The 11,708-nt window shown below is 43.7% G+C and overlaps 1 protein-coding gene across 6 annotated transcripts in view; it reads right to left on the bottom strand.

Moving 5' to 3' along the window:
- Positions 1–7,866: 7,866 nt before the first annotated feature.
- The window catches only part of abcc5 (ATP-binding cassette, sub-family C (CFTR/MRP), member 5), an 87,151-nt gene continuing 83,309 nt past the window's right edge, over positions 7,867–11,708 (bottom strand). For 3 of the 6 annotated variants that reach the window (XM_045218291.1, XM_045218298.1, XM_045218297.1), the window contains 2 exons: positions 11,509–11,673; positions 7,867–9,448 (listed from right to left, as the gene is read on the bottom strand). In XM_045218291.1, the coding sequence (XP_045074226.1) occupies positions 9,347–9,448; positions 11,509–11,673 (267 nt within the window). In that variant the 3' untranslated portion in view covers positions 7,867–9,346. Of the gene's footprint in view, positions 9,449–11,508; positions 11,674–11,708 lie in introns of those variants that run through there. The other 3 variants (XR_006659637.1, XR_006659633.1, XM_045218295.1) reach the window with 3 other exon arrangements.

The raw sequence follows: 11,708 nt of genomic DNA, 5'->3' as shown, positions 1-11,708 counted from the left end.
TTGCTCTTGATGAAGCTCTTCTTGATCTGGGCGCTGACAGACTCATGGATGCTCTTAACAAGGGCTTTGTCTCCAGCAATCCTGAGGGAGGGAGAGAGACATGAGGGCCAGGCTCTGTTGGGGGGCACAACAAGGTGTGTGCGTGTGCACGGTCCCAGGGCTGCTGAAGAGCCCTGTCACATGTGTAGCGTATCCTAGGGTCCTTCTCTATCAGGTGGACTAGAAAGTCTTTAGCTAAAAAACACCACAGGGACGATTTATGTCTCTCTCATCTGAGAGTGGAGGACTACCGTACCTGAGTTGAAGATATAATGATAGACGAATACTGCCAGTTACACAATATGTAAAAGACTGAAGACTGTAAATACTTAAACCAGGTGTAGTGATGGGTAAAAAATAGATAGTTACATATCGGGATAGTTCATACAGTTTGATGATATATCGTATCGTTTTGACAATATAGCAATATTATATTTGCTGTATCTGCACCAAAACTCCAGTATTTTTCCTTCATAACTTGTTGTCCATCTTCTTTTTAAATAGGGAGCAAATTAGTTCAGCACTTTTATTTCCATGACTGATCAAAACTAGTTTTCTCATGACTCTCTCTTGTCCCGCTGCAGCAGACATATGGTGAGCAGTACAGTCGTGGTCAAAAGTTTTGAGAATGACACAAGCATTTGTCTTCACAAAGTTCGCTGCTTCAGTGTTATGAGATAGTTTTGTCAGATGTTACTGTTCACTATGGTATACTGAAGTATAATTACAAGCATTCCATAAGTGTCAAAGGCTTTTATTGACAATTACATTAAGTTTATGCAAAGAGTCAATATTTGCAGTGTTGACCCTTCTTTTTCAAGACCTCTGCAATCCGCCCTGGCATGCTGTCCATTAACTTCTGGGCCACATCCTGACTGATGGCAGCCCATTCTTGCATAATCAATGCTTGGAGTTTGTCAGAATTTGTGGGGTTTTGTTTGTCCACCCACCTCTTGAGGATCGACCACAAGTTCTCAATAGGATTAAGGTCTGGGGAGTTTCCTGGCCCTGGACCTAAAATGTCGATGTTTTGTTCCCCGAGCCACTTAGTTATCACTTTTGCCTTATGGCAAGGTGCTCCATCATGCTGGAAAAGGCATTGGTCGTCACCAAACTGTTCTTGGATAGTTGGGAGAAGTTGCCCTCGGAGGATGTGTTGGTACCATTCTTTATTCATGGCTGTGTTCTTTGACAAAATTGTGAGTGAGCCCACTCCCTTGGCTGAGAAGCAACCCCACACATGAATGGTCTCAGGATGCTTTACTGTTGGCATGACACAGGACTGATGGTAGCGCTCACCTTGTCTTCTCCGGACAAGGTGTTTTCCGGATGCCCCAAACAATCGGAAAGGGGATTCATCAGAGAAAATGACTTTACCCCAGTCCTCAGCAGTCCAATCCCTGTACCCTTTGCAGAATATCAGTCTGTCCCTGATGTTTTTCATGGAGAGAAGTGGCTTCTTTGCTGCCCTTCTTGACACCAGGCCATCCTCCAAAAGTCTTTGCCTCACTGTGCGTGCAGATGCACTCACACTGGTGGTGCCCCGATCCCGCAGCTGAATCAACTTTAGGAGACGGTCCGCATGCTGGACTTTCTTGGGCGCCCTGACGCCTTCTTCACAACAATTGAACCGCTCTCCTTGAAGTTCTTGATGATCCGATAAATGGTTGATTTAGGTGCAATCTTACTAGCAGCAATATCCTTGCCTGTGAAGCCCTTTTTGTGCAAAGCAATGATGACGGCACGTGTTTCCTTGCAGGTAACCATGGTTAACAGAGGAAGAACAATGATTTCAAGCACCACCCTCCTTTTAAAGCTTCCAGTATGTTATTCTAACTCAATCAGCATGACAGAGTGATCTCCAGCCTTGTCCTCGTCAACACTCTCACCTGTGTTAACGAGAGAATCACTGACATGATGTCAGCTGGTCCTTTTGTGTCAGGGCTGAAATGCAGTGGAAATGTATTTTGGGGATTAAGTTCATTTTCATGGCAAAGAGGGACTTTGCAATTAATTGCAATTCATCTGATCACTCTTCATGACATTCTGGAGTATATGCAAATTGCCATTATCAAAACTGAGGCAGCAGTATGTGTCATTCTCAAAACTTTTGACTACGACTGTATGTTTGTAACATCGAATCGCAATTAAATCACAGTATCGAATCGCAAAACATAGATAATCGTGACAATTGCAATACATATTGTATCGGCACCTAAGTATCGTGACAATATTGCTTCATGAAGTCCCTTGCAATTCTCAGCCCTAACCAGGAGTGGATAATCCCCATTTATGACTAGTCCATAAAGTAATAACTGCCAATAATGTAATAGCTTTTTCATTTCTAACGTAATAACCAGTCTGCTGGACCCTAGCGATAGATAGAGAGAGAAAGAAAGAGAGGTAGAAGGTGTAGTCCTATATCGACATAACCTGAAAGGCCGCTCAGCAAGGAAGAAGCCACTGCTCCAAAACCTCCATAAAAAAAGACAGACTACGGTTTGCAACTGCACATGGGGACAAAGATCGTACTTTATGGAGAAATGTCCTCTGGTCTGATGAAACAAAAATAGAACTGTTTGGCCATAATGACCATCATTATGTTTGGAGGAAAAAGGGGGTTGCTTGCAAGCCAAAGAACACCATCCCAACCGTGAAGCACGGGGGTGGCAGCATCATGCTGTGGGGGTGCTTTGCTGCAGGAGGGACTTGTGCACTTCACAAAATAGATGGCATCATGAAGAAGGAAAATTATGTGGATATATTGAAGCAACATCTCAAGACATCAGTCAGGAAGTTAAAGCTTGGTCGCAAATGGGTCTTCGAAATGGACAATGACCCCAAGCATACTTCCAAAGTTGTGGCAAAATTGCTTAAGGACAACAAAGTCAAGGTATTGGAGTGGCCATTACAAAGCCCTGACCTCATTCCTATAGAACATTTGTAGGCAGAACTGAAAAAGCGTGTGCGAGCAAGGAGGCCTACAAACCTGACTCAGTTACACCAGCTCTGTCAGGAGGAATGGGCCAAAATTCACCCAACTTATTGTGGGAAGCGGGTGGAAGGCTACCCGAAACGTTTGACCCAAGTTTAACAATTTAAAGGCAATGCTACCAAATACTAATTGAGTGTATGTAAACTTCTGACCCACTGGAAATGTGATGAAAGAAATAAAAGCTGAAATATATAATTCTCTCTACTTTTATTGTCACGCCCTGGCTCTGGGGACTCTTAAATGTTGAGCCAGGGTGTGTAGTGTCTATGTTTTGTTTTCTATGTGTTTCTTTCTAGATCGTTTATTTCTATGTTGGCCAGGGTGGTTCCCAATTAGAGACAGCTGTGGCTCGTTGTCTCTGATTGGGAACCATACTTAGGCAGCCTGTTTTGCACTTGTCATTTGTGGGATCTTGTTCCGGAGAGGTTTGTGTTTTGTTAACCTTAGAACTTCACGTATCGTTTTGTTGTTTTTGTATATGTTATAAAGTACTCATTAAAAGATGTACGCATATCGCGCTGCGCCTTGGTCCGGTTCTTACGACGATTGTGACATTTATTTTGACATTTCACATTCTTAAAATAAAGTGGTGATCCTAACTAGGATTAAATGTCAGGAATTGTGAAAACCTTAAATGTATTTGGCTAAGGCGTATGTAAACTTCCAACTTCAACTGTATATATAATATAAAACCACTTCTAACACTCTTTCCCCTGTTTAACACCTTAAATATACGCCATTACCCATATAACTATTTGTAGCTAGCTAAACTAGCTAACATTAGCTAACCAAGCTAGCAAATCACACCAAACCACAGCATCATGCTGTGGGGATGTTTTTCAGCGGCAGGGACTGGGAGACTAGTTAGGATTGAGGGAATGATGAACGGAGCAAAGTACAGAGAGATCCTTTATGAAAACCTGCGCCAGAGCGCTCAGGACCTCAGACTGGGGCGAAGGTTCACCTTCCAACAGGACAACGACCCTAACCACACAGCCAAGACAATCAAATCAAATTTGTCACATGCGCCGAAAACAACAGGTGTAGACCTTACCCTGAAATGCTTACTTACAAGCCCTTTCCAACAATGCAGTTCAAGAAATAGTTAAGAAAATATATGACTTAATAAAAAGAAAAGAAAAAGTAACACAATAAAATAACAATAACGAGGCTATATACAGGGGGTACAGGTTAGTCGAGGTAATATGTACATGTAGGTAGGGGTAAAGTGACTTTGCATTGATAATAAATAGCGAGTAGCAGCAGGGGGGGTGTCAATGTAGTCCGGATGGCCATTTTATTAATTGTTCAGCAGTCTTATGGCTTTGGGGTAGAAGCTGTTCAGGAGCATTTTGGACCTAGACTTGGCGCTCCGGTACCGCTTGCCGTGCGGTAGCAGAGAGAACAGTCTATGACTTGGGTGACTGGAGTCTTTGACAGTTTTTTGGGCCTTCCTCTGACACGCCTAGTATAGAGGTCCTGGATGGCAGGAAGCTTGGACCCAGTGACGTACTGCGCCGTATGCACTATCCTCTGCAGCGCCTTACGGTCGGATGCCATATGCAGTTGCCATACCAGGCGGTGATGCAACCAGTCAGGATGCTCTCGATGGTGCAGCTGTAGAACATTTTGAGGATCTGGGGACCCATGCCAAATCTTTTCAGTCTCCTGAGGGGGAAAAGGTGTTGTCGTGCCCTCGTCACAACTTTCTTTGTGTGTTTGTACCATGATAGTTTGTTGGTGATGTGGACACCAAGGAACTTGAAACTCTCGACCCGCTCCGCTACAGCCCCGTCGATGTGAATGGGGGCATGTTCGGCCCTCCTTTTCCTGTAGTCCACGATCAGCTCCTTTGTCTTGCTCACATTGCGGGAGAGGTTGTTGTCCTGGCACCACACTGCCAGGTCTCTGACCTCCTCCCTGTAAGCTGTCTCATTGTTGTCGGTGATCAGGCCTATCACCATTGTGTCATCAGCAAACTTAATGGTCTTGGAGTCGTGCTTAGCCACGCAGTGGGTGAACAGGGAGTACAGGAGGGGACTAAGCACACACCCGAGGGGCCCCCGTGTTGAGGGTCAGCGTGGCAGATGTGTTGTTGCCTACCCTTATGCAGGAGTGGCTTTGGGACAATCTCTGAATGTCCTTGAGTGGCCCAGCCAGAGCCTGAACTTGAAACCGTTCGAACATCTCTGGAGAGACTTGAAAATAGCTGTGCAGCGACGCTCCCCATCCAACCTGACAGAGCTTGAGAGGATCTGCAGAGAAGTATGGGAGAAACTCCCCAAATACAGGTGTGCCAAGCTTGTAGCGTCATACCCAAGAAGACTTGAGGCTGTAATCGCTGCCAAAGGTGCTTCAACAAAGTACTGAGTAAAGGGTCTGAATACTTATATTTCAGTTTTTTTTTTTTTTTATACATTTGCAAACATTTCTAAAAACCTGTTTTTGCTTTGCCATTATGGGGCATTGTGTGTAGTTCGAGGGGAAAAAAACAGTTTAATCAATTTTTGAATTGATAAACTGAGTAGCAGCAGCGTATATGATGATTGTATGTGAGTGTGTGTGCACGTGGGTTATCAGTATGAATGTGTGTGCATGTTATGTGGGTGAGCAAATGTGTGTGTTGGAGTGTCAGTGTGAGTGAGTGTGCATAGTCAGTGCAATAAAAACAGGGTTAATGCAGATAGTCCGTGTTGCCATTTTGTTAGCTATTTAGCAGCATTATGGCATGGTGATAGAAGCTGTTCAGGAGCTTGTTGGTGTCAGACTAGATACACCGGTACCGCTTGCCGTGCGGAAGCAGAGAGAAAAGTCTATGGCTTGGGTGGCTGGAGTCTTTCAATTTTCCAGGCATTCCTTTCACACCGGTCTTGGATGGCAGGGAGCTTGGCCCCAGTGATGTACCGGGCTGTCCGCACCACCCTCTGTAGCATCATACGCTCGAGGATTGTGCATTTGCCATACCAAGCAGTGATGCAGCCAGTCAAGATGCTCTCGATGGTGCAGCTGTAGAACGTTTTGAGGATTTGAGGGCCCATGCCAAATCTTTTCAACCTCCTGAGGGGGAAGAGGACCTGTCATGCGTTCTTCACGACTGTGCGTGAACCATTTTAAGTCCTTAGTAAAACTTGAAGCGCTCGACCTGCTCCACTACAGCCCGTCAATGTGGACGTGCTCGCACCCCCCACCAAAACATAATGAAATAGGCTACAATATCATAGGTGGCGCATGAGTTTCATGTTTGTGGAAGCAGGTCAGCCCCAACTAGAGGAATGTTTATTGCCTTTTTTAAACACATTTTTATGACACTTTGCATGTCTGAAGACATTATCAGAATCTTTCATAATAGGCATACTACAAAAATGACAGGGTAGTCCTACTCTGCTCATACTGACAAACTAAGATCAATAAAATCGACCTCTTCTTGAATGCAACAATCTAATCTAGGCCTACGAAAAGGGGAGACATTATACAATATGAGGAAATGATTGTCCTAAACTTTCCAGTGGCTGACTCAACCAATGATAAAGCCAGTGAATATGCGCACACACCTGGAATATGGTCAACACTCTCCGCTAGAGATTAGTCCTGGTGTAATACTTAAATAATTTAAAAGGATCAATCAGAATGTGACTTTTGTGTTAATCCCGCGATTGAAATTTGAAATATTGCGATAGGCCTAGGGCTATTTTAGATGCTTCTCACTGGCAGCTGCACCTCCACAATCAGCCATTTCATATTTGCCACGCGCACACTGTGCAAACTTCCCGACTGTAGGCTATGAGATTATGATTTACTATATGCAGCGGTGGAAAAAGTACTCAATTGTCATACTTGAGTAAAAGTATAGATACCTTAATAGAAAGTTACTCAAGTAAAAGTGAAAGTCAGACAGTAAAATACAACTTGAGTAAAAGTCTAAAAGTATTTGGTTTTAAATATACTTAAGTATCAAAATTAAAAGTATAAATAATTTAAAATTCCTTATATTAAGCAAAGCAGACGACACCATTTTCTTGTTTTTCAAATTTACAGATAGCCAGGGGCACACTCCAACACTCAGACATTATTTACAATAGATGCATTTGTGTTTAGTGAGTCCACCAGTCAAGATGCAGTAGGGAGGACCACGTGTTCTCTTGATAAGTGCGTGAATTTAACCATTTTCTTGTCCTGCTAAGCATTCAAAATGTAAGAAGTACTTTGGTTGTCAGGGAAAATATATGGAGTAAAAAGTACAATATTTTCTTTAGGAATGTAGTGAAGTAAAAGTAGTCAAAAATATAAGTAGTACAGACACCCCAAAAAACTACTTAAGTAGTACTTTAAAGTATTTTTACTTAAGTACTTTACACCACTGACTATATGATTGTGACGTAACCCAATTAGATCCCAGGAATCTCCAACTGCATTTAACCGTTCTGATTAGCCAGGAGACAATATAACCAACAAATCACGTATATATATATATATATATATATATATATATATATATATATATATATATATATATATATATTGTATATTTTAAGACCGCCTGATTGGGTGGGCCAGTATTCAATCTGACCCGTGACCCGCCAGGCCCAGCTGTGGCTTCGCCTCTGATTGTATATCATGTGTGGATCTCATGTTCTCCTTTGAGATCAATCATAGCCTGCCTCATCCCCCTTTTTTCACTTTCATTGCCTAGATTTAGTTTGTGTTTAAGTTACTATTGCCAATTGTAATATTCAAATGTAAGTTATTCTCCCAATTCAGCATGTTGCTGCCACTTGTAAAACAAAACGACATTCTCCCTCACCCATCAACAACGCTGACAAAGAACACACAGGTAAACCTGAAATAGTTTTATGACAATATTTCTAAGCCATCCCTTTCCACCTCATCCTAACCCTGCTAACAAGGCAATAATGAAGTCATGCTAAGGATATAAAAAGTAATAGAAATGACAGAGAAAGACACAGACTGACATTCTGCAAGGCTTGCCGAGGTTATTATAATTACAGTATTTGAGCATCACCTCAATACTGCAAAGACAGGATACAGAGGTTCTTTACTACACCCACTGCAGGAGTGTTATAAAATCTGTGTGGTTCTGGTCCAAAGTGTCAATGAGTGGACCGACGACACACATAACAAAGATTCACTGGGCAGGGCAAGGAGAATGCAACCTTGTTCAAACCACAGACTTTGTTCTCCACAGGCATCTTTTATGTCACCATAATAATAACCTATGTAGAACAGTCACAGCACCTCCCCTCCCCACCAGCAGATGGCACTGGCGAGCCCCTGTAGCTTTCCCATCAGTGCAAAACAAACTGAAGTTAACAGCAATCAAAATAATCATGATAATAAAGTCTGAAATCGACTAAATGAAGTAAGAGAGTTAAGAGGGACTACTAGGCTGTAGACATAAGGCCTTTAAGCAGGCGTGACTCCCTCTACCTTTAAGCAGGCGTGACTCCCTCTACCTTTAAGCAGGCGTGACTCCCTCTACCTTTAAGCAGGCGTGACTCCCTCTACCTTTAAGCAGGCGTGACTCCCTCTACCTTTAAGCAGGCCTGACACCCTCTACCTTTAAGCAGGCCTGACACCCTCTACCTTTAAGCAGGCCTGACACCCTCTACCTTTAAGCAGGCCTGACACCCTCTACCTTTAAGCAGGGTTCTTTCTACCTTTAAACACGCCCTTTTGATTGCCCAGTGAAAACGCTAAGGACAAGCAGCACCATCTCTCTCCTAGAGTCTTATCTGTCCCTCTAGATCCCACAGATCCACCAGGGTTTGAGGGTCATGGGTTCAAGTCACAAGACAAAGGATTACAGATGTTTCAAATGGCCAAAAAATCAACAGCAAAGTTAAACAGTAATGATGGTAACACATGAGTAAATATACAATAATACATTGTACATACAGTCAGTAGAAAATAAAGAATATTTTACCACTGTAAATATATGTATATATAGATATATTCTATAAAACAGACCAGTTATGCTATGAATATAGCTACATGTAAAGCTTTATTTCTTATATATTACTAAAGACAGTACAGTATCAGTGGTTCCCTGACCATTCCAGCTGAAATGGTTTCTGAGCAAGCATCCCCTCAGGGCAGCCCTTGCCTTATACCAAGGACCTGATGCAACCGTAGAATTCTATTTCCATGGTCCGATGCTGCACTCCTCCACAGGCTGAGCGGTAAGCTCAGGGTGGGTACACAGAGGAGGAGGGAGAGGTCGGATGGCTGGAGCCTTGTGGGAGCGTCCTCCCCTGTCCTCATCTCCAGGGCACGTCTGTGCCTCCTGTACCCATTTTAGCCTTTCACAGAGATCTTGTTCTCAACGGCAGCAAGCATGGCACAGAATCGAGAGTTCTCATTGGCCAGCAGGTTGGACGGCTCGTCAAACTCCACCACCTAAATGAAATGGAGGCCGGGGGAAACAAAACAAGGCTTTAGGGATTCCTTGGAGCATAGATGTGGGGGAGTATCACTACATAAATGTCAATTTAGTAAGACCTAAAAGCCTTCCAAGCCCATTAGCCAGCTGTAGAGACAGGAAATGTGAAAGTATGTAGCCTCACGTTCCGTCTCCGTATGACCAACCCGGGATGCATACCCTTGTTTAAAACAAGTCTTTGTGACTTAGGTTGAGCTACAGGGCAACACAGCTTCAGGACTCACTAGCTAGCGTGTGTGTGTGTGTGTGTGTGTAATATATATATATATACAGTGAGGGAAAAAAGTATTTGATCCCCTGCTGATTTTGTACGTTTGCCCACTGACAAAGAAATGATCGGTCTATAATTGTAATGGTATGTTTATTTGAACAGTGAGAGACAGAATAACAACACAAAAATCCAGAAAAACGCATGTCAAAAATGTTATAAATTGATTTGCATTTTAATGAGGGAACTAAGTATTTGACTCCTCTGCAAAACATGACTTAGTACTTGGTGGCAAAACCCTTGTTGGCAATCACAGAGGTCAGATGTTTCTTGTAGTTGGCCACCAGGTTTGCACACATCTCAGGAGGGATTTTGTCCCACTCCTCTTTGCAGATCTTCTCCAAGTCTTGTCCCTGACATCCTTGGAGAGCTCTTTGGTCTTGGCCATGGTGGAGAGTTTGGAATTTGATTGATTGATTGCTTCTGTGGACAGGTTTCGAGGCTGACGTTTGGCAACTCGAACCTTCAGCTCCCTCCACAGATGTTCTATGGGATTAAGGTCTGGAGACTGGCTAGGCCACTCCAGGACCTTAATGTGCTTCTTCTTGAGCCACTCCTTTGTTGCCTTGGCTTTGTGTTTTGGGTCATTGTCATGCTGGAATACCCATCCACGACCCATTTCAATGCCCTGGCTGAGGGAAGGAGGTTCTCACCCAAGATTTGACGGTACATGGCCCCGTCCATCGTCCCTTTGATGCGGTGAAGTTGTCCTGTCCCCTTAACAGAAAAACACCCCCAAAGCATAATGTTTCCACCTCCATGTTTGACGTGGGGATGGTGTTCTTGGGGTCATAGGCAGCATTCCTCCTCCTCCAAACACGGCGAGTTGAGTTGATGCCAAAGAGCTCGATTTTGGTCTCATCTGACCACAACACTTTCACCCAGTTCTCCTCTGAATCATTCAGATGTTCATTGGCAAACTTCAGACGGGCATGTATATGTGCTTTCTTGAGTAGGGGGACCTTGCGGGCGCTGCAGGATTTCAGTCCTTCACGGCGTAGTGTGTTACCAATTGTTTTCTTGGTGACTATGGTCCCAGCTGCCTTGAGATCATTGACAAGATCCTCCCATGTAGTTCTGGGCTGATTCCTCACCGTTCTCATGATCATTGCAACTCCACGAGGTGAGATCTTGCATGGAGCCCCAGGCCGAGGGAGATTGACAGTTCTTTTGTGTTTCTTCCATTTGCGAATAATCGCACCAACTGTCGTCACCTTCTCACCAAGCTGCTTGGCGATGGTCTTGTAACCCATTCCAGCCTTGTGTATGTCTACAATCTTGTCCCTGACATCCTTGGAGAGCTCTTTGGTCTTGGCCATGGTGGAGAGTTTGGAATTTGATTGATTGATTGCTTCTGTGGACAGGTGTCTTTTATACAGGTAACAAGCTGAGATTAGGAGCACTCCCTTTAAGAGTGTGCTCCTAATCTCAGCTCGTTACCTGTATAAAAGACACCTGGGAGCAAGAAATCTTTCTGATTGAGAGGGGGTCAAATACTTATTTCCCTCATTAAAATGCTAATCAATTTATAAAAAAATTTACATGCGTTTTTCTGGATTTTTTTGTGGTTATTCTGTCTCTCACTGTTCAAATAAACCTACCATTTAAATTATAGACTGATAATTTCTTTGTCAGTGGGCAAACGTACAAAATCAGCAGGGGATCAAATACTTTTTTCCCTCACTGTAGTACTAATCTTTCGTTAAAAGTCGAGTGAATGTACAGTAGATGAGCTTGTGTTGTGTGTACCTGTCCCTGGTTGAGCACCATAATGCGGTCACAGTTGAGTACGGTGTGCAGCCGGTGGGCTATGGTCAGGGTGGTGCAGTCCTGAAAGGCATTGCGGATTGTCTCCTGGATCAGAGAATCTGTCTCTGTGTCCATTGCTGCCGTGGCCTCGTCCAAGATCAGGACCTGAGAGGGGAGGGGCCACCGAGATGTAAGTCAGA

The sequence above is a fragment of the Coregonus clupeaformis genome, chromosome 6 (assembly GCF_020615455.1).
Source record: "Coregonus clupeaformis isolate EN_2021a chromosome 6, ASM2061545v1, whole genome shotgun sequence".
Lineage (NCBI taxonomy): Eukaryota > Metazoa > Chordata > Actinopteri > Salmoniformes > Salmonidae > Coregonus > Coregonus clupeaformis.
This window is presented reverse-complemented; position numbering and strand designations above follow the sequence as displayed.